The following is a 23,787-nucleotide window of genomic DNA, read 5'->3' on the forward strand; positions in this document are numbered from 1 at the left end:
TCGTAATATTGTGCCGTTGCCAATATCTGAGCTGAGGTAGAAACGGCCCATGCACTTTCTGAATTCTTCAATTTATTGCTCAAATCGGGCAACAAGTTCGACACAAATTTATCCACAAACAACCTCTGTCCACCCTCAGTACCCATATCCTGTCCACTATGATCAATGAATGCTTCCTCAAACCTCGTAAAGAAGTCTGATACACTCTCATCTTTCTTCTGCTTGCAGGCTGACAACTTGTCCCAATTTACCCTCATAGCTGGCATAAGCGTTTTCATTAATGTTATTATCCGCTGAGGAAGAGCAGTAATCAATTGTTCAGGCTTAGCACCACCGACTTGCAACCCATCTGACGCTACAATGGCTGCCCAATCACCACCTAGTTCGTTTGCGTGATTTTCCTGACGAATCTTAGCCCATACCGGTTGCGGTACGACATTACCAAACAACATGTCGATATCGGCAAGATTCATTATCGTAGCGTCTACGAGCTGCGATAATTCCTTGTAATACCCTGCAGGATTTTTGCGAGGGTCAGGCAAAGATTGCTTCACCTGTAACACCTCCGATCTTTTCCATGGGAGATGTATCCATACCCGCTGGAAATGCGGCGGAACAATAGGAATGGCAGCAGCATCGCCGGGCATCCACACTGGTGGAACTTCACGCATAGGATATTGGCCAGACTCATCTTGTTTTTCAATATCCTCAACAAACAATGCATGAGGAATAGGAGCGGGACGAAGAGATAGCAACCGCTCAATAGCCCGTCGGACATTAGTATCGACTATCAGTCCAGTTGCGAACTGAAGCCGAAGTTCAGACAGGGCGGTCAGCACCTCGTCAGGCGCATTGGCCACTATCTGATCATGAAGGAACTTGCACATTTCGTCAAACACATATCTCTGAGTTGGTATGTTGAATTGATTAAACGTTTCGAGGACAACACGGGGTGGATTTCTAAGAGGGTTTACCATCCAACCCATCGCCATATTATATAGTGCAACACGTTCTCTGTTACCAGGAAGCTGACTACGTCTCTGAGGACCATCAGATCCAGCGGACCCAAAAACAGGTCCGAGCGACTGGAAGAAGTTTGTCGCAAGGGGAGAGTTACGATTACGAGTAGAGGGAGAAGAGTAAGACACAGGACTAACAAGAGAAGGAGTAGAGACAGTAGCAACAGCAGGGGTTAACAACACAGGAGCAGTAGCAGGAGCAGGAGTATGTGGAAGCGGAGGAGCAGTAGGAATAGAAACAGACAAAGGAGCAGGAACAGTTGGAAGAGCAGGTGCAGGTTGAGGAACTGGTGGAGGAACAATAGGTGGAAGAACAGGTACGGCAGGGACCACAGGAGCTGCGGTACCCTGCACGTACGGAGGTGGCGACTTCATAAGATAGGACATTAAAGGATCCTCAACTGCCTCTTCCTTCTTATCCGACTCCGTAGGCAAAGCAGGATAGCATTTATCTATGGACATACGCTGTAGTCTCTCAAACACTTCCTTATCCTTATCCTCCTTATCACGCTGAAACTGCTCAGCTTTCTTCACTATAGTAGCAACAGTATCTCGCTGACTACGTTTATTCTGTCTGATTTCTTTCTGTCGGGCTTCTTTGCGCCACAACCGAAAGGCATCAAACATGGCCGGCCTTGATTTACGTTCGAACAACTTTATTTCCAAATTATCTAAGATCGACGCCTCGAAGCTACCGTGAGGTGGCCAACGAAGATCGCCGTCTTTCTTTGTATATTTAACCCAATAATCGTTAAAAGCAATCGGGCCTAGCCCATGTTTGCTATATAAATCATAAGTAGGAGTTCCAACCGGAGGTATCGGACATGAGTCCTCCAGCAGGGAATTCGCACCACAAGGTCTAAAACAACTGAACAAAGTACTGCGACCAGGCATCTTGCACACTAGCCGAGTTTCACAAACTTCAAGGGTTACGGGATTTACCAAGTCCCAGCAAAGAACAAAACCCTCGGTCTTTGGCGGCTGCAGTCGTCAAACAAATACAACAACAAAGTACGCTAGCAAAGTGTCACCGACAAAAACACTCGCACAGCGTTTACAACAAAGACACTCGCTAAAGTGTCAACAACCAAGAACTCTGGGAGCGACCCACAAATACTTAACTCAAAGATCGATGGCATCCTCAGGAAGGCCCGTCAATCGTCTCGCTATACCAAGGTCTACGCCAGGCGCCAAAACAGGTCTACAGTCAGGGCAGCAGTCCGTCGCAGCCGTCAGGAGGCGGGAATCTTCGCGGGAAAAGTCTTCGGGCCACTTATTTCGACAACAGGATCGATGAAGCGGGGTGCACCTTCCCTCGGAGATTTCACACGAAGTTCCTCACGATCGTCGGGCTTGGACCGGTACCACTGATGCAGCCCCACGTTGGGCGCCAACTGAAGGACTGGGTTCTTTTGGACCCAGCGGTGCCAGGGCACAACACCTGAAACCTTCGTGGGTAACCTGCTCCGGCGTACAAGTCACAGAGACACGGGACACTTCCTTCGGCGTCAAAGATTCAAGGTTTATTTGCTGCAGGGAACACAGAAGTCACAGGAAGTACATCGAGTGTAGTTCGGGGAGACTGCTTCAAATTGGTTCTGTGGATCGCTCCTTTTATACAGTTTTTACCCATAGGATAACATTGAACACAAAAGTTTACAACCCGGTTCCCACATTTAGCTCCCAGAGGGGTCGCTTTGGTCATTTTGAAACACACAAGGTCCGGAACGTAAGTGCGGAAACATTTGGCGGTTCCCAACTGTAAAAACCCATCTTCCCACCATTAACAAATTCCAATCAGCAGTAAAGTAGATCGAATAAGAACGAAGACAGGTGCAGAGGAAGACGGAGACAGTGGGGAGATCGGAAAGGGTGTAAAAGGGGAGGTATCGGGAAACACGAGATACAGGCATCAAAGGGATGTGCCTAATGAGATGCACGGCTGAGACAATAAGCCCGTGCGGCAAGATGAGCCTCAAGCGGCGCCATCTGCCTTACAGCAGCAACCCCCTTGTCATAAAGGCACTTTCAAAGAACACGTGTCTTCCGTAGATATCTTGGGAGTCCCAGGGTCGCGAAGCGGACAGCGTCCGTTCGCTGGCTACTTGAGGGCAAGAGACAAAATGGATGCCGTATCTAAGATGGAACCCGTGGGTACAGATGAAAAACCCACATAACAAACGAACGGTTTAAGTTAGCACAGCGAAACTGCGCACACTTACTAAACTCGTCATTTGCGGTTCATAGATACCAGACTCGCCCATATCCGTGCGAGTCGAAAACACCACTTACAATTGTCACGGAACCTCACCTCCGCCCCTCCTCTATCTCCGTGGCCGCCGGGCGGCGTGGCCAGCGCCTGCGCCGCTGCTGCTGCCAGCGGCCTGGGCCCGCTTCGTTAGATGATTTGGCTCCTGGCGACTCGGCCTCATCTCTCGGTTCGTCCAGTCCCAGCGCCTGACAGGCCTCTCGAAGAGTGCGTGGTTGGTGTAGGACATTGCCCAACCGAAACATCAGTCGGAAGGGGTGCCCCCAGCTGTAGGAGATGTTGCGCTGTCTCAGCTCCGCCGTTACCGGGCGGAAGGTGCGTCTCTTTTCTAAAGTCAGTGCAGCCAGGTCTTGGTAAAGCACCGGGGAGTGCCCGCCGAAGGAAATCTTCTCCATGTGTCGAGCCTTGTTCAGGATTTCCTCCTTCGTCTTGTAGTCTTGCACGCACACTAGGATGTCTGGTGGGTTCGTCGCGTTGGCCCTCGGCGGGCCCGTCCGGTGGGCCCTGTCCAGATGGAGGGGGGCCTCCTCCTGGCGACCCAAGATGTGGTTGAAGAGGCCCTGGGTAAACTGGAAGAGGTCCTCCGTGTCTGGGGACAGTTTCACACCTCTGATCCGAATATTATGCCGCCGGGAGCGGTTTTCTAAGTCCTCGGCGTGCGTCTGGAGGTCCACTTGCTGGTCGTGGATGCGAGCTAGTTCCTGTCGCAGGGCCTCTATTTCGGCGTCACGCGTGTCACTCTTGGTCTCCAGGTCTGCTACTCTCTCCCCTATGGCGTCGGTGTCACGACGGACCTCCCTGATCTCATCCTGAAGTTCCTTCTGCAGGGCATGGATGTCCTCCCGCAGGCTAGAGAACAGGGACTCCAAGAAGGACCGCGTGACTGGAGCTTCGGGGTCGGCCTCCTCGTGGGGCGCTGAGGCCCCCCCCTTCTTGTCTGTGTCCGCTCGGGGGGTAGCGCCTGCGGGGCCGCTCCGCTTCCCCGCGGTAGGGGGGGTGAAGAGGTCCTTGATGGAGCGGTCCTTCCTGGTCCTTCCGCCCGACATCGCGCTGCAGGGCCCTCGAGGTCGCCCCTCCGTCGGCCGCGAAGCAAGTCCCAGGCCCTCTGGGTGCCAATGTTGTGGAGGCGGTATCCCGCGGTCCCCAAAAGCCAGGCGGGCAGTGCAGCGCCGCAGGGCGCGGTAGGGGCGTAGGGAAGGCGCCGGGACCCGGGGTCCAACGGTGGGGCGGGAAAGTCAGCTAGGGAGCTGCCAAGATGGCGTCCGCTGCGGTTCGCCCTGTCTCCCCCAGGGCCAAGAGCGTAGCGAGGTAGCTGGGCCTTCACACGTCCAGTAGGCCTCCCACACCTCCGCGGGGGCCGCCGCGGGGGCGCGTGGCTGCCGGTGCAGGCGTCCCTTGGGCACACTCCGCTGCGACAGGCCGGGCGCCCCGCCTGTGGGATGAGGCTCGCAGGTGCAGTCTAGGTGGGTGCGATCTTGCAGGGGCAGGCCCGCCGAGGGGGGGAGGGGGGGGGGGGGGAAGCGCCTGACCTCCCCCCTCCGTTCGCCCCCGCTCCGCACTCCGCTCCCCTGTGTTCCCTTGGGCTCTTCGGGCCTACTCCAGGCCAAGCTCCGCGGCCTCCGGGCGCCCCTCAGATCCTCCGCAGCGCGGCTCGTGGTGCACGGCCTCCGCGGCAGCCGCGCGCCGAGGGCAGGTCACCCAGGCCCGCGTTCCCTCGGTGCCGGGCGTTCAGTTCACCCCAACTGGGCAGGCGGGAAGCGGGAGCTCCGCGGGGAGAAGGGGGGGGCCCGTTGCCACAGTCCTACCCCCCCCCCGGCACCACCACTCCGCTGCCGCGAGTCCGCCTCGTGCTGGGGACACGTGTCCGCCCCGGGGCCTCACCTCCACTCGCCAGGCTCTGCTGTTGGGTCCTCAGGCGGGGGCCGGTGGCAAACCGGTCGAGGGTCGCTCCGCTGTCCCGGGTGTGCAGCAGGTCTGCAGAAGCCCCCACCGATCGTCGTGGGAGGCCTCGCGCAGCTCCGCGCGGGCCGGACCTGCTACTGCCGATCTCGAGGGACTCCTGCCGGCTCTGTGGCTCCACCCACCTCGGCCTCGCTCTCGCCTCCAGCCAGGGCTCAGGAGCGCGCTAGGCCGTCGGCGGCACCGCACCCGCGGCAGGAATCAGGCTGCCGCTGGACACTCGGCCGGCCCAAAAGTCGTCGCGGCCACTTCACTGACGCCGGGTGGTCCTCGAGGGTCAGTTGCAGCCGGGCAGTTGCTGAAAATATGCTTAAATCAGCGGCCGGCGGCGGGAGCTCAGCGAGGCACGTCTGCTCACGCCGCCATCTTGGCCACGCCCCCCTTGGTTATAATTTAAACCAAATATCCTCCTTTTTCTGTGACACTTTGTCCTGAGGATGGCCCTATTCAAGTTTACCTTTGCGCTGAAACGTGATCCTTTACTTATGTGATATGGACTGCTGAAATTGATTTAACATTTGTCTGGTTTTGTATCCAAATTTGATTTGTTTTCAGATGAAATAATCCCTTGTCTTTTGCTTAAACAATAGCAGCCTATTACTCTCTATAGTTTATATGAGTCCTCTTTTTGTTGCATCTAATTGTGTTTGTTTAAATGTCTTTTTGTGATTTAAAATGAATATGTTGTAAATGTACCAATTTTTCTATTTTTCTGAGTTTGTCATTGTTGTATAAGGGATTACTTTTGTTTTAATTTTTGGGTGTATGTCTTTTGGGGTGTGTTTTGGTGTTAAGCTCACTTTAATATTTAATAGTTTGCGTGTTTCTTATTTCATTTACATAGCATCATTCTTAGAGTTCGACGCTTTCCAGAGTGAACCATAGTCATTTGATAGTTACAAGAAAAGGGTAAACCCGGAATCACTGGGACCAGGGTGCTAGGTAGTATATAATAGAGTGGTCCCAGTGTATTGGTGGCTTTCATATAGAGGGGAGGAATGAACAGATCAAAAACTAGCATTCAAGGTGTTGAATGAGAGAAAACACAATAATATTCAAAACAATGTTATTTAATCACATGGGAGATATGCATCTTATGCAGAGAATAAATCGTAGGAAAACCTAACAAGGTAACAAAATTCACAAGAATAGTGCCCAAAGAGGGGGGGAGGGAGTTTGAGATGGTAGGTGGTGAGAAAGAAAGTTTGTCGTGGTGACAAAATATCACAAGCAATTCTGGTATATATTGTTCATATACCGGATGGTCAAAGTACACATAGTAAATGCATATTCGCCAAATAACACATAGAGTCTCAGTCTATTCATTACTGTTGATTGGGTATTTGCAAGAGTTTCTCACCACCTACCATCTTGCACTTCCTCCCCCCTCTTTGGGCACTATACTTGCGAATTTTGTTACCTTGTTAGGTTTTCCTACGATTTATTCTCTGCATAAGATGCATATCTCCAATGTGATTAAATAACATTGGTTTGAATATTATTGTTTTTTCTCATTCAACTCCATAGTCATTTGATTGCATATAACTATCCTAGTTTGTAGGGTTATTGGGTTGACCCTGTAAGTTGACATTATGTGTAAATTGTAAAGTGCACTATCATCAGCAAGCATATATTGGTGCTGAACAAGTGTGTGTGACAAGCTCAGTCTATGGTAGGTTGGTAGTTTGATTATCCAAGTTTTTAGTTTCTTGCAGAATTCAAGAAAAGAGGAGGAGGCACTGATGTGGAGAGGGAGGCCAATCTGTGTTTTGAAAGTGATGGAAAAGAACACCTGTCATCCTGATATGTTTCTGTGTATGTGTGGGATGTATGTAAGTAGGAATCCTGTGGAACAGAGGTTTCTGGGTGGTTGGTGGAAGGAGATGCGACTGGTCAGGTAGGTGGGACCTACGTTGGGTAGTGCCTTGAAGGTGTGTGTAAGGAGTTTGAAATTAGTATTTTTCTGTATCCGGAGCCAGTGGAGCTCCCTGACTTGTGGTGTGAATTAAGTTCTGTGTGGAAGCTTGGGGATAAGCCTGCCTGTGGAGTTCTGGATGATTTATAGTCTTCTACTGAGTTGCTTGGTTATCCCAACTTGCTTGTTACTAGTGCGTCACAGTTTTTCTAGTGTTGCTTGGGAGCCATTTGAAGATCTTCCTCAGCATCTTCAGGGTGTGGAAGCAGGATGTAGTGACAGTGTTGATCAGTGTGGTCAAGTCCAGTTTGCTGTCGATGATTGTTCCAAAGTTTCTGGCGTGGATGCCTGGTATAGGTGTGGGTCCGAGTGCAGCGGCCACCAGATGGAATCACATGGTGAGCTCTTCGTGGAAGATCACTACTTCTGTATTGTCAGTGATAAGCTTGAGACAGTTGACTTTCATGCAGTTAGTGACTTTGGTCATGCAGGCAGTAAACTTGTCTCTTGTGTTGGTGGTCTTTTTTGAGAGGGAGTAGGAGTTGCAAGCTCTCGGCATAGGAGAGGATGTTGATGTCATGTGCATGGATGATCATTGCCTTTTTGGAATGGTCTCCTCTTTACTCCATGGGGGAAGGATATTAGTATCCAAATTGTTCTTGCTTTCATGTTGCTCTATTATTTTGAACACCTTCAGGTGAAAATCACTGCAGGATTCTTTAGGAAACTGTGCGCATTGCTGGGGACACGGATATGGATTAGAGGAAGACACAGATTGGCATTGGGAAAAGCTATGCATCTTTTATATTCTGAAATCATGGGGGATCAAAATTATGAAAGTTATTATATGGCAGCACAGTTGCAATGGCTCATGCGTTGGATAGGGGTAGCTGGAGACACAGGGAGCATAGAGATTAGATGATGCTTAGTGCACTAAACTCCAGTAGATCTCTTATGGGACAGGTTTATGCTGCCTCCCGACACCCTAGGTACACAACCATGAATAATTGGTGCCCCATCTCAAAATCCCAGCATACACGGAAACAAAACATGAGTGGAACCTCTTTCTTTGTTCAAGCAGCCAAACTATAGAATTCATTACTCCAAAACAGAAGATCCGCAGATAACCATCTTATCTTCTGAAGATTACTCAAGTGCTGGTTCTTCCCTACATGACCACCATTTTAAAAATACCAATGTACAGCAATAGTGTACACAATACACCAATGGTGCACATAAATGTGTTTGTAAACATGTTTACTTTGATTATAGGTATGTATTCCGATATGTGAATACACACACACACACACTTTCTTATAATTATGCTAAACAAATGTATATATTACTTATGCTTAAAATATTTACACTCCTTATATTTATGCTTTACATGTATATGGTGCATTACATAAATAACATATAAGTATTTGGCTACTTGCTCATTATCAGTATATCCACATATAACTAGATCAATACACTAAAAAATGTAAGGTGATGAGTGTATTCTTAAGGGCTTATTTCCCTATATTACCACATCTGACAGAATATGATTATAGCAGTTGTATTTGTAAGCGCTTCACTGATGAAATGTTGAAATATTGAGGTGCAAATGTAATTTTGGAAAATTGAGTTAAAATAAAAGAAAAATTATAAAAAAACGAAAAAAAAAGATATTTTAAATAAAAAATGGAAAGCATAAGTTGGTAAATATTTATCCATGCACATATGGAACTTCATCCAGTACAATTTGATATCGCCAGATTATTTTGCATATGTATATCTTGATAAAATCTCTATGCATGTATACCTTTTATCTGTGGTTATGTATCTACATGTTTATATTTTCCTACCACTGCAGAGAAAAACAATATTAACTATTCTCTCCAAACCACTACTCCATGATGCATCCTATTCCTCTTTCAATATATCTCCTACTCCACTCTGACTCATCCCGAACCTCTTTTACTACTGTGAACTCCCAAATAACTCTTTCTAAACTCTTCCCTCCACCATCCAGCTTTTATCCTATTCATCCTACAAACAGGTTCACATGTCCACCCCTCCCAATAACAACTTATATTTCCCTCTACTAATCCACCTTAGGTTCTAGAGTAGCGTGCTTCTCTCCAAAAAGCACTTCAATGCCTCATCAGGGGTAGGAAGCGTTATATATAAACAATTAACGACATGGCCATTTCTCCAGTATAGAGCACGGCCCTGAGAAAGAAAACACTTTGAAAGCAGGGTTCAAGTGAGCTGCTGAATAATGACACTCTGACCTTATTGCTGACACATGGGGAAGGCAGAAGAGTGGTTTTGGATCTGATCCATTAGTTACACCGACCCTTGGTGCAGCTACTACTAAACTACGACTACAATCGGAAATCAATCAGGTACAGAGTGTGCACATATGCTGGAATATACTAAATCCATGAATCTAATACGGCAGCTCAGATATACACAAGTACATTGTGTTTGAACTTCATCTGTCTACACGAAGAATCCAGTACTGTAAAAGAAAGCAAATGATTTACTTGTAACTGAAGTTCTCCAGCATTGTTATTTTTCATACAGTGACATACACCCCACTATAATCTCCGGTGAGGCTGTTGGCTACTCTTCAGTCTGCTGTCACCATGCCATGAACATGTGAAATGCTTTGAAGCGTAGCAGTCCAAATAGTGGGGTGGAGGGGCAACTTAAGCGTGTTTGGATACAAGTATTGCATGAATGTACTTAATTTTCCCGCAAGAGGTTGAGGAAAATTTCAAATAAATGTGACTCAATGACAAATTCAAATGTAGAGAATTCAGGAGTTAATTTTCTCTTTCATTCACACATTAGCCCCTCCTTTGGATCGGCCATTCTTTAATGCCGCTCGTGCCCCTTTCTCCTCCTGGCCACATCTTCATTTCCATTCTTGCTCCTGTAAATCAAATTCCCTCCCCCAAACTTGTATTCCTTCTTATCTTCTATACATTAAAACAATTACCTTCCTCTCTCTCACTTGTTCCATCTTTAGTTGTGTTCTTCCCCTTTTGCCCGTTCTTCTGCACTTTTCTTCTATAAATGCCAGTCCCTGTGTCTCCTTCAAACACATTCCCAATCTGTTGGCCCTTTCTTCCTCCTATGGCCGCTTCGCTTTCTTTTCCAACCTTTCCTTCTATTTCTTTTCCTCTAGTCTCTTTGTTTCTTCTTCTTCTCCCTTCTTGGCTCAGCACGCTCCAGAGTCTTTTGACAATACACTAATCATATCATCTCTATCAGCAATCCATTAACCAAATGATTCTAGTAACAAGACCCTGGAGTAAGGAGGGATCTTTTGCAAATTACAGAGAACTCAGATGGGCCTATCATAAAGGATTTTCTTACCATGTGCTCGATGGTCTGTGCACAAAGGCCGCATAGGAATTGTCCTCCTTCCGGTACGCCAGCTGCTGCGTGTAACCTTAAAACAACCACAGTTTCATATTTTTAGAAATAGTCCTGCATGGATGTAAGCTCACTCCTTACATCATAAATGAGTGAGGGAGGTATTGAGACAATCTAAACATACAGTAATTGTCACTGACTAGGTACAGATTGAATGCTGCTTTAACTCAGATGTGCTCTTCTACAATATTTGACTCTTATCTTTGACCCAAGTGCCTGCTCAAGTCATGCACTATTTGAATTTGCTGGTAGGACCCTCCTTGCCTTTTTTTCTTGAATGCAGCGACTGCTGCAGAGCTTTTCTTGTTGGCCAGCAGTAGCGCCGGATTGGTGTCACTACAACGCATGCTTTTACATCGCATGCCTTTACAACGCGGTTTTTACCACGCAGTCCATTACAACGCATAATGCTTTTAGGCGCTGGATAGTGAATTATTTAATTTACTATTCCAACTCCAGTGCCCGTGGATAGCAGGGAAGGTGTTGGATAGTAAATTAAATATATTCCCTATCCTAGAGCGCCCCCCAGCACAATGCGTTGTAATGGTATGCGTTGTAATGGTTGCGATGTAATGGTAGTGCGTTGTAAAAAATGCGTTGTAAGTGATGTTCCCCGTAGCGCCTGATGTCAATCCTGTTAAGGGCTGCAGCGCACGTGCACCTCTGCATCTTGTTTTGCACCACCTCTTTTTCATACTTATACATGTAATCCGAAAGCTTACATAGTGTAGTGTCCTGCTGGACACGGTCTAGTTGTTTTAAATGATGTAATCCACACTTTACACCCACCCACCACGGGTGTCACCAGTCACGTGACCCAGTTAATAAAGAGGGCGGAGCGCACGTGCTCTGGGCCCATTAACTAGTCAACTATCATGTCTGTGTCTGATTACTAATACATAATGTGGACCTAGCGCCCAACATGGTGGGCCTCATTACTCGGAGCTATACCAACCCCCGTTCAGAAGGTCAGGAATCTGGGGGTTATCTTTGACGAAAAACGGAATTTTGTTAACTATGCTAATCAGACAGCGTCCTCTGCTTTTTATAAGCTTAAACTTTTAAGAAAAATAATTCCATTTCTTCCAGAAAGTGCAGGGAAAACAGTGGTGAGTTCACTGGTACTGTCATCCCTAGATTACTGTAACAGTTTATTTGCAAATGCTCAATCTCGGGTGGTCGCCAAATTACAACTGGTCCAGAATGCGGCGGCAAGACTGCTATCTGGGACCCCCAAATTTAAACCGAATAAGCAAGTAATCAGGAATTATCACTGGTTGACGGTCAGAAATCGAGCCAGATTCAAAACTCTATGTCTTACTTTCAAAGCTTTTCATCGTCTTGGGCTGGATTTTCTCAAACAGAAGCTCATTCTCTATCGCCCCACTCGACAATTAAGATCCATAAATCTAAACCAACTAGTGGTGCCACGGACCAGGACTGTTACCTGGGGAGACAGATGTTTTACCAACACTGCAGCCAGACTCTGGAACACTCTACCGCTGGTGATCAGATCTACACCTACACTGTTTCAATTCAGAAAATTGTTGAAGACTTGGTTGTTCGACCAGTAGTCTTCTTCTTTATCTCCCTCTTTTTAAAATCTGACACTGTTCCTACTTTTAAAATCTGACACTGTTCCCACTGAGACAATAAGTTGAGTTACAGCGCCAAGACGCCCACGGGCATATGTCGCGCTTTACAAATCGTAAAAATAAATAAATAAATAAATTACATTTGTAAAGTGTGGGTTACATCATTTAAAACAACTAGACCGTGTCCAGCAGGACACTACACATAGTTCCTTGAATGTTCACGGATGTAGTTTGGCTTTGCCAAGGAGAAGGCATAGGTTTATATGTGACAAGCACACTTTATATATTTCAGCTGTTTTTTTTTTAACAATTGTTTCTATTGGTTTTTCAAGTTACAGAGGCTTACAGGTATACCGTTGGATAACAGAGTGGTGCAGGAACATAACTCAGTTCTGTATACAGTGGTGGTGATATTGTTAGCAGATTTAAGTAATTATGAGTGAAGTTTGTCCATAAATCTAACAAACTGTAAGAGGTAAACAAAAGATCTGGGGATAACTCAGAGCCGGGGGAGGGATAGAGACTAGAGAGAAGGAAGGCTGCATCAGCATTTCGGTAGAGCTGAGGGACCAGTGAAGGGAACTACAGTGGACGACGAGAGGGTAGTGACTAGCCCTGGTACTGGGTGATAGATCCTGAATGGTGTCCGATGAGTCTGACCTCGCAGAAAGTGGGGGGCATGTCAGGCTGGGCTGGGCCAGTGGTCACAGTCTTGGAGTCAAGTTAATTCGGTGGATAAGTCAGTCCAAAGAGATGGTTGTCCCAAGTGTGTGCTATAGGGTGGTGCCTTCAGCTGCGGCCCAAATGGATAAGAGCGGTGGGGCCTGGTGGGAGGATTTCGACAGACGACGGGGTAAAATTAAATAAATAATGAGTTTTTCCTCGTCGTCGTCTGTCAAAATCCCTGCCACCCGGCCCCACAGCTCTTACCTGCACATGCCGCGGCTGGGCGCCTTACACCTCTGACGTCCTCACGATGCAAGGCCGTGGCCTAGGCAGTTGCTAACTTGATGAGGGTCTGAGTCCCGGCCTCCACAAACTGGGTCTGGAGGAGATTTCACTTCATAGCGATGGAATATTGCAGCTGGTTTTTGAGTATTGTTCACAATTTTACTCTATGTTCCTATTGTGCACTCTCATGGGCTCTCTATTTGTAGGACTGTAATTGTATTTGTAGTAACTGTAGGCCAATCACAGGCTTCAGGCTGGTGTGTCCGGCTTACATACGCTCCTAACACCGGAGTCACAGCTGTCTGATGTATGCTGTTGGCTGTGGAAACCTTGGCCGGTGTTTTTTGTGTGGGAGAGGATGATAAATGTCACAGGGGCACTCGAGCCTCTGACTTTCTCGGATTATCCTGAGGAATTTTACGCTAATAATTTGTTGTATTATCCCAAAAATTGGATCATTTTGGAAAACATCATTAGTAGAGGTGTAAATTGGGGACACAGCAAATTACTGACTAAAAAGCAGGTTTATTTATTTTTGTTTATTTATTTATAATATTTATTTATTTGAACACAGCAACGTAGCATTAGTCGTACCAACTGAACCATGGTCAATAAGGTCATTGGCAATGTTGATTAGAGCATATTTTGGTGCTTGTTGGATAATGGTTTAGAAACAATACAGGCTAAGCAAACATTTACAACAGATATGTTGGCAAATTTACTGAGCATAAATACATATCCACATACTTACAATGTGAGTAGTAGGAAACCATAGCAGGGCTCAATTAGGTTGCTAAGAATAATTTGTAATTATTGAAGCCACTTTCCAGCATAAGTAGGTGAGATTTTAAAGCAGTGTAAAAGCAATAAAAGAGGAAATTAAGAACAGTTCAGCTAGGAGTCAATTCAAGGGTTATGAACCGAGCAGCTTGAAAGATCAGAATTCAGAAACAGCACACAAATGTTTGGGAATGACAATGTTTATGTCAGACAAGCGACCATTAAGGGATGGCACATATCTTATTTGCATATGATGTAGGTAGTTAGGGGTAGTTGTAGGGGGTTATTACGATTCTGGCAGTCCACGGACCACCAGACTTGTGGAGATGGCGGTCTCCCGACAGCCCTATGAGGACCAGGGCAGTCAGGCTGGCCTGGGACCGCCGCCAGGGATTAAACATCCCTGGTGGTGGCACGGTGGTCTTTAGGCCGCAGTATGCTTCGTGGGGCAGCTGCGGCCCGCCAAGTATATTATGAGTATATTATGCCCCTAAAGGGCCCCCCTGTGCCGCACGCCATGGTGCATACACACAGGAGGGCACAGCATGTGCCCCCATGGGTGCATGTAATGTAATGTAATGTAAAAGAGCATTTGTACCGCGCAGCAGCCACTCCAAGGAGCATCAAGGCGCCAGATACTGATCCAGAGATGTAGGAAACAGGTTGGGCGTGGATGGAAGCTCACCCAACTGTTACACTAGGGCTCTAACACAGGTGTCCTGTAGCTTGAAAACCCAGGTTTTCAGTCCCTTTCTGAATTCTTTTTCATTGTCTAGGGCACGTAGAGAGGGTGGAAGAGTGTTCCAGGCTTTTGCTCCGAGTACTGGGAGGGATTTACCACCTCTCGTGCTGAGCCTGAACCTAGGTACTGACAGGAAATTTGAGCTAGATGATCGGAGATTGCGTGAAGGGTGGTATCTGGCAAATCTCTGCTGTAGGTATTTTGGTCCAAGGGCATGGGTAGCTCTAAAGGTAATAATCAATATTTTAAAAAGGACTCTCTTATTTATTGGGAGCCAATGCAGTGTATTTAGTGCTGATGATGCGGAGGATTTCCTTGGCCATTTGAGGACTAACCTAGCTGCGGCATTTTGTACCATTTGAAGTTTATGTGTGGTGGTTTTAGTAGTACCTGCATATAGACTGTTACAATAGTCTATCCTCGACGTCACTAAAGCCACTGTTACCGTCTTCCTGGCCTCTAGTGGGAGAAGGTCGAAAAACTTCCTGAGTCCTTTAATGATGGCAAAGCAGTTCCCTGCGACTTTCAGGGCTTGCTGCTTGAAAGATAGGTTGCTGTCAAATATGATCCCTAAGTTTCGTGCCGATTGAGTTGTATGTGGTGGGATTTCTGCCTTTTCCGGCCACCAGGTTTTGGGCGTGAAGTTGTTATTTGAGCCCATAGGCACGATTTCTGTCTTGCCTGTGTTGCATTTTAGATGATTGGCTTTCATCCAGTTGAATGTAGCCGTGAGGCAGCCTTTAAGTTTTTCTTCCCATTCCTGTGTGTCTTTGTCCAGGACCAATATCAATTGAGTGTCGTCGGGATAGGCCACAACATCAATTCCAAATGACGATATTAATTTAATTAAAGGGGCAGTGTAAACATTAAACAGTGTTGGGCTAAGGCTCGAGCCCTGTGGAACGCCCATCTTTATTAGTTTTTCCTGCACACCAGTACCTACACGGCTTGCACTGCATGTGATTTCAAAGCGTAGACAGTTGGCTTGGATAAGGTGAAAGGTTAGTCGGAGGTGGAGTATGTGACTGTAGTGAAGAATCTGAAGAGTGAATCTACTGTGATTTGGATGTTTGTGGTTTCACCATGTTTTAGAAAATGCAATATTTTTGGAAACGCCCTTTGAAAATGTTCAATTCCAATTGCTTTCTGCATTAAAGGTTTCCACATTTAATTTTGATTTTTATGATTTAGACGTATCTTCTATGATTGTAAAAACAAAAACTGAGGTGACATGGTGTACAAAATAACGAGGGATTGGGATGCAGCTGAGAGTAATTACTAGTGGCTGAGTTAATTAAAGCATTTAATCCATCACTTTTTTTCCTATACTTTAGAGTGTTGCCTTACGTGGGACAGGTAGGCCCAGTCGTGGCTCCCGTGCACACTGTATCTCTGGAACTAAGCTGTACCCAGCTGATGAGCCCCTAACTAACTAGAGTGAAACTGGTCCTGGGCTGCTTGTGTTCCAGTTCAGGGAGGATGCTGGACTGTTCTGACTTGAGACTGATTTTCATGTAGGTGAGTCCAAACGGAGGTAACATAGTGTGCAAAATAATGATGGATAGTGATGCGCCCAGAGTAATTAACAGTGACAGAGATTAATTCAAGCATTACATCCATCACTTATTTGTATATCTTTTATGACTGAATACAGTACCAGGGATAGTAAAGTATCTAGTACACCACGTCTGACTGATTTTCCTTCCAAATGCCTTCCCCCTCCCTAGTTCTGGCTCCATGATGTAGCGGTTTTCTGCCATGAGTGCCCATTATTGCATAGACATTGAAAAAAATACTCACCCTGCTGAATGAACTTGATGGCGTCCGCCCTGCGCTCGACGCCTAGTCTCTCCCATTGGTTGGTCTTGTCGAGGTAATGAGTGGCAATGACTGCCGGGGTCATGGTGATCATATTCTGTTCCCCACATCCTACGGGCACTGTGATGAGATGCTTCAGGTTGGTGCCATCGATGGAGTTCTCCACGGTTTCCCCCACTATATCTCCTGTGAAGAGTCGCAGCGAGAGTGAGCGAAGAGACATTCATACAGCATTAAAGATGCCCTGGCAATTGTGGCACTTATGGATTGTGCACCTCTTTTTTCCAGTAGGACTGTGTAGTGTCTTGGGCTTGTTATAGAATTCTAATGTGGTTAAGACGCTATGGTTCTATGATGACACTGTGGGAATTCCATGTTGAGACAGTTGGGAGATTGATTGTGAAGCTGTTACTGCCCTGCTTTGATGGTCCAGCTAACTAAGATTAAACCACAGTTTACCTTCATCAGATGTCTTTGATCTTTATTACCACAGACTGTCAACTCTTCAGTACACTGGAGGTAGATAACGCACACACCACAATTTCTGTCAGGGTTTATTATTTCTCTAGGTTTGAAAATTTCAAAGATATTTTTAGATTTTAGCACGCTGTCAGGCTGTAAATTCAAGGAAATATGTGTACAAAGGCAGCCTAGCTGAGTCCAATCTGAACTTTCTTCTACTATTGGTTTTCCTATTTCATGCTTGTTCACGATAGCCAATCAAAGAGTGTATTGAGGCCGATGTAGGCTGCTGCTTGATTGGGCCGCCCCAAATGGCCACAGGAGCCTGCCATAGCACAAGAACTTGCAGTGGAGCTGATTTGCACTACCAGGAAAATTGCTTTAATGTCTTTCAAACTGTCAAATTATATTGCTCACCCTTGTCCACACGCTTGAAAGATACATTTGATATTCTCTAGCACTAGGATAGATATTTTCTCTGTTGCATTTACCTTTCACACTGATGAAAGTAACCGGCTGTGTGTTTGGAACGACGTCGAGCAACGAAACGGGCTCTATATCAATTTTCTGAACACCATTTTGTCCTGGATAAAGAAACAAATGAAACAATTACACAGTATATTACATTTCCTTCATAACAGTAACTATTCTCCAGTGCATTTCTGTGGAAGATCTCCCTAATATTTTATTTTTAAATTTTTTTTTTTTAAAGAATAAATATTTACATAAAGTGTAGTCATTTTGAAGGTTTCACTGTGCTGTACTTTAAATCAAAGAATAGTCAGGATTCTGTTACAATGAACGGTGTAAAACCTATTTTATAAGAGAATGAATGAGCCAATAGATCAAGGAGAAAGTATGTCTCATGGAAGGGAGAGTTGGAAGAGAAGAACAGAGGGAGTGTGATCTATAAAAGAGAAGACATACGTGGGCTGATGAAGTAAAGAGTGATGTAAAGAGAAGACGAAGAACACAGGTAAGGTCAAAGACAGAGCAGGAGACGGAGCCAATAGGAGTGGAAGTGAAAATGTATAACCCTTTTTATGTGTCGGATGAGCCCCGGTCGTCCGACGTCACAGTGGGCATGTGCGTCAGACGGCCAGGGGCGTCTGATCTGTGCACGCGTCGGATTCGGCCGCACCCTGGCGGAAAGTCACCTGGTGAAGAGCTGAGATCACACAGTGAACACAGAATTAGTTGAAAAAACCCTATCCGTATCAGGTTTGCGGCTCATTTGTCAATGCTCTCCATAGTTCCAACCTATTATAACTGTTATAACCTCCCTAGGACATGGAGGGTGGCTTTAGGCCATTTGTTTGTGTTTTTGAGATTGATGGGAATGACCTCTCAAGCACAAAGCTCTGCTTTCCTTTCCAGGTCAAGGGTGGTTCTTATGACCTTCTGTATTCGGTTCCAGAGTTTGGGTGTTAGGCACAAGAAGGGTTGTCAGGCAGGTTTGTTTTTTAGCTGCAGACTTTGTTATTCACTCCCACTTTTTTCTCTTAGGTCTCTGAATGTATGTATTTTAACTTGTAGATCCAAAACAAGCCCTGTATGAACAGCTTTGTGAGTTATGCAGACGATTTTTAAGGTGTTGTCTCCTCCTAATGCTAGCCAATGGAGTTGCTTAAAAACGTCTGTAACAAGGTCTGATTTCCTAGTATTTGTTTAGAACTGAACTGTGGTGTACAGGGTGAGTTTGAAGGGCGGAAATTGATGATATGGGAAACCTGTCTAGAGTGGGGCTCCAGCTTCCTATATATGAGGGAACTAGAGCTTACACCACGGTTCTGAAGTCTTCCAGCAGAAAGGAGATTTGTATATGCCACTTACATTACATTATAGCCTTATAGCCCGCCGTAGAGGGCTATACCGGCTATTAAAGACCCTCTCCAGCGTTAAAGGCCCTGAGCCGAAGGCGAGGGCATTTAACAAGGGAGAGGGACTTTAATAGCGGTATAGCCCATCTACGAAGGGCTATAAGGCTATTAGAACATTCTGTCACTAGAGGACAGAATGTTCTAACAAAAAAAAAAACCTTTTGGAAGTGTGAGGGGATTGGAATCCCCTCGGGCTCCCTGAAGCCTTTGTTCACAGTCAGAGCTGTGAACAAAGAAACATTGGAATGTTGGAGCTCCAGGCTTATACCAGCCATTATAAGCCCGGAGCACTCCATTGTTTTCAATGGAGCTCCCAACATTCCAATGTTCTTATTTAGATTAGTGAAGTTCAGAGAGCTTTCAAGTGAAGTGAGTATCCAAGAGATTTGATGGTAAGATAATGGGTGGTATAACTAAAGGGGCTAGTTCATTCAAACTCTTATTGATGGATTGGATGGTTTGAACATAGAAGTAGGAGTTTTATCTAGTTTGGTTTTGATTTCAGGGAGACGGAGGATGTTCAAATGATGATCTGTTGAAGTCAGCTTTACAGATTGCTGATGCTTGGGGGGGAGTAGATTAGAGAGGTGTATTGTTGGTGCTCTCATGTAGTGTTCTCTTCTCCACTTGTAACACTTCTGACAGGGGCTAGACGCAATAGGGTGCAAGAGCGATGCAAAGGTTAAGTCACATTTTGACACCACAGAAAGCCACTTTGTGTGGCTCCAAAAATATGGAGTAACACAACGCAGCACAAGTTACTGCATTGCATTACTCTGCACTGGGTAGGCGTTCCAAAGGCGTTGTGTGTGTTCACATGGTTTCTGAAAAATTACAAGGCCATGTAAACCTGGGAATGCACTAAAAGGAAATGCCTCTCCAGAGAAGGCATAACAAGGAGAAACATCTTTATTTCTCCTAGTTCTTTCCTCTTTCTATGTGCGCTACATTGTGCAGCACACATAGAATGAAGAAAATGCATCTCATGTTTGTTTTTGTGCAGGAAGGTACCCCTTCCTGCACAAAAGCAATCCTGCCTACAACACAAACAACCTTGAACCATGGGGCAAGGGTACCTGCACTGACACTAGGCTGCCAACACAGCAGAGGCACAAGGGAAAAGGACAGGAATGCACCATGGTGGATAGAAACTGCACATTCCTGACTTTCTCTGTGACGAAGCCCGGCAAGGTGACTTGCTGCACTGCCCTGCACCACTCAAGTCATTAATATGCCCCCTAATATTGGGAGGATGTTGGCAGTAATGTGAAGTGTGGTTAATTCTGTGCTGTGATTTGTCCTGCATCCTGACTTGTTAAGGTTATTATTGGTAATGGGTTTAGTGAGTTAAGTTGCTACTACTTTCTTACGAGTATGTAAACAACTGGTAAACTTGTCACTGGCTTCAGGTGTGAAAGATTTTCAGGGTCAAGGTTCTATTTCTTGAGTAAAGTTGTTATGTATCCTGATTTAAGTACACATGGGGAAGTGCTTTTCATCAGTGATGTGTTTACAATCTCAAATAGAAAGGGTATAATAGTTGCTGAGGATGCTCTGATTACTGTAACTGGAAAGGCTTGTTCTGAATGCGGGGGTGGATTTATTGACACAATGATTTTATGCAGCTCTTCTATATTTAAATATTAAATATTGTTTCGCCACAGTGGGGTGGAGAAATCTCTCGTCTATTCCCTTATGTATGTTCTAGATTTTTGTTGCAAAGAATTGTGTTGATGGACATTGAATAATGGGTTCTTTTAGTGGATTAGTGTATACTTTTATAGTTTGGTCCTATTTTTAAAGTAGGAATTTCTTGATTTAATTATTAAAAGATATATTTATTAAATCTTGTGCAACACAGCATAGCAATTAAAGTTGCTGCACTGCATTGCACAAAGGGGAAAACAACGCAAAGCCATACCTACAAAGAAGTCTTGCAGCTGCTGTCATCTCCTACTCTGGTGCTCAAGAAGCCTGCTTGGTGCCCAGCACTAAAGAAAAGGTGTGTGCATGATGTCTGCCATAGGTTTTGTACTGGAAGGGTACCCTTACAGTAAAAAAATACTATGCTTGGATTAACTTTAAAATGTTTTCCCATATTATATGTGCACTGTACAGTGCAGCACACATGTAATATTGAAAGAATAAGGAGAAATGAAAACATGTATCCAAGTTAACACCAGCCTCACAGAGGTGTTGTTTTTGGGCTCAAATGTCAGCCTGCAAATGTTAATAGACATAGCTTTGATAAAAAACCATGGGTATTAGGGTCTCCCACTCATGGAATTCCTCCTCGACACAAACTAATAGAAAGCAGCATAAATCACTATTTGTATTACTTTTAGGCAACTTTGTGCTTTTTCCTCTGTTCTCTTAGAGCTTGTAGGGCAGTTTCTGATTTGGAAATGCTCCACTGTTCTTCTATCCAACTTCCTGGCTACTCTTTCGCTAATGTCCATCTCGCTGTTATACTAAGGTTTAGCACTTTCGATGCTCATGACGAGCTCAGCTCGTCATGAGCCACGGTGCTCGTGTGCTAATGACTAGTTCAGCTCGTCATGACCGTTGGAACGCTCGCACGATGGGCTAATTCCCCTGCTGTGCGAGCGTTCTACACAAACAGGTTTGGTCATGACGAGCTCAGCTCATCATGAGCACACGACCACCGTGGCTCATGACGAGCTGAGCTCGTCATGAGCACCAGGGTGCTGCGCGTGCCCCCCTCCCCCCAGCACAGCGGGGGAATACGCCCCGCAGGGAAGGAGTTAAGAAGATTTTTCAGTTCTTTTTCTAAGAGCAAGTAGAGGTAGTTCATTGGTGATGTTGGTTTTTGATTTTAGGTAGAAGTTATCTCGTGTGATAACGTGCCTGGATAGCCGGCCAAACGTTCTTCATGTGCATTCTCCACTTCTTGGTGGACAGTGATTTAGTTTTATGGATGGATTGTTGTCCGTGTTGAGAATATAGTGGTATGGTGGTCTGGTCAGCCAATAAAGAAACAGGCTAGGACTTTGAAGAATTTTGGTTCTGCAAGGATCATTTCCAAGGTGTTACTCTTTTGTGAAATGGGATACCGCATTTCCTTTAGTTTCCTGGTACAATGCACCTTTTCAATGTTCCTGTGCAAACAGGATATCAGCTAAATAAATGTTATTGGTGAAGTGGAGGAACATATTTAAAATGAATTTCTCCACATGCTCCAAGAAGGCACGGGTGTGGTTGGGAGGGTGATAAGATGTGGAAACATCTGGCCGTATTGTGGATTGGATTTAAAGAGATCCATTCCATACAGACCAAAGAGTTTGGTTTGCAGATTATTGCTAAGCCTCTTCTACTTTTCAATGGCTGATCCTCATGAATAAAGGAATAACCTTAAGGCCCGCCTTTTTTCTGTGTTTAAAATCATGGCTTGCAGGTGAGTGGTTAGCAGTGCTGGAAATGGAAAACATTTACACCATGAACCCATAATGTGGCAGTGGAAAGAGGGTGGAATCACCAGGGGAGTCATGAAAACAGAGTCTGATTGTCAATTTATACATTTATTTTGAAAAAAACTCTGCCCCAAATAAATTGTCAACAAAGACAAATGCAACAATAACTGTGTTCTGGCTCACTTAAATAGTCACCAAGAGACTGCATTTTAAGATATCTTACAGTGTTAAGGTGCAGAAACCTTTGTTTGCCTAGCTAATTTCAGAGAATAACTGTAAAATAAATCACATGGTTAATTTGCTTCCTGGAGTGATCTGTGTCTTTTTTTATTTTTTTTAATTTAATTTTTTTTATTGTAATTTATTGTCTTAAATATGTATTTTACATTATTTCTCCATTATGTTCACAGTTCTGACTCATTTCTATCATCTTTATTTATAATATTTAAGTTAGAACAGATGATCAACTGAAATAGGCACAATAAGCAGCCGCGGCCCATACAGGTAAGAGTGGTAGGGCGTGGGGCTGGGTGAGTGGGGATTTCTACAGACGAAGACCAGGGAAGATTAAATAAATAAATAATTTGCCCTAGTCATCATCCGTCGAAATCCCCCCTCATCCAGCCCCACCGCCCCACTTCTCTTACCTGTATGGGCCGAGGCTGACAATAAGCAGGTAAAAAATGTGATGTGCGGTACAATACAACATTCTTGACATCATAGGCACAAAGTCCAATGAACAAAGATGCCCGGAACAGGAATCCTCTTCCCCCGCTCTGAGTAGACCCCCTCCTTTCCTCTCACTTTACACACTTGTATGATTTATTTTGTGTGTATCTGTTGTAAAGTTCTTTGACAACCTACATTTGGATGATTAGCATTAGAAAAAAATAAATAAATCAATTGTTAAGTGACAACACACTGCGTGCCTTACTTTGCCTCCATGACACCCGCATCTAATTGTTAGGTTCCAGCTAGCCCTCAGCCTGGATGGGATTTCAAAAAAGAGGGCTCATAGTACTTTTAATGAAGCCACTGATTGGCCTCAGGTAGAAGTCAAAAGAAACAACCTCATCTCACCTCCTGCAGGTTGCTGCTCTGAACGGAAATCAGACCATGTGCTGATTGTGTTCCAGTATCAGCAAATTACACCGGGAAAATTCACAATTTTTCACTGGATCCAGCTTGGATCCTGGATCCGGTTCAGTAATATCTGGAGGAGCCACTCCACCTCCACTGGTGTTAAGCAAATCTGCAATTTTGCACACATGATCAATTGCTGATCTGCCACTAAACAGCATGCATCTTGAGGCAGAGGAGCCTGTGACGAATGAGGGGGGATGCTTGTTTCGATAAGTATGAGGTTATTGTGATTTATTCATCCTAAGGTTTGGCCTTCAAGGCATTGCCCGGGATGGCGGGCCTGAGGATGTAGATATGCTAGTTGCAGTTGCGGCTGGCCAATTTAGAAAGTGATGGGACTATCACAGGGACGTATAAAACAGTAGTTAGGACTCATACAGTTGCCTCTACACAT

General features: G+C 45.3%; 1 protein-coding gene across 1 annotated transcript in view; it reads right to left on the bottom strand.

Annotated features, from left to right (window-relative positions):
* The window catches only part of LOC147666670 (complement C3-like), a 285,541-nt gene that overhangs the window by 199,285 nt on the left and 62,469 nt on the right, over positions 1-23,787 (bottom strand). The window contains exons 7-9 of the mRNA XM_086948981.1: positions 17,431-17,523; positions 16,460-16,663; positions 10,532-10,607 (exon numbers count right to left, since the gene is read on the bottom strand). Of these exons, the coding sequence (XP_086805107.1) occupies positions 10,532-10,607; positions 16,460-16,663; positions 17,431-17,523 (373 nt within the window). The remainder of the gene's footprint in view (positions 1-10,531; positions 10,608-16,459; positions 16,664-17,430; positions 17,524-23,787) is intronic.

The sequence above is a fragment of the Lissotriton vulgaris genome, unplaced genomic scaffold (assembly GCF_964263255.1).
Source record: "Lissotriton vulgaris unplaced genomic scaffold, aLisVul1.2 SCAFFOLD_822, whole genome shotgun sequence".
In the NCBI taxonomy this organism is placed as follows: domain Eukaryota; kingdom Metazoa; phylum Chordata; class Amphibia; order Caudata; family Salamandridae; genus Lissotriton; species Lissotriton vulgaris.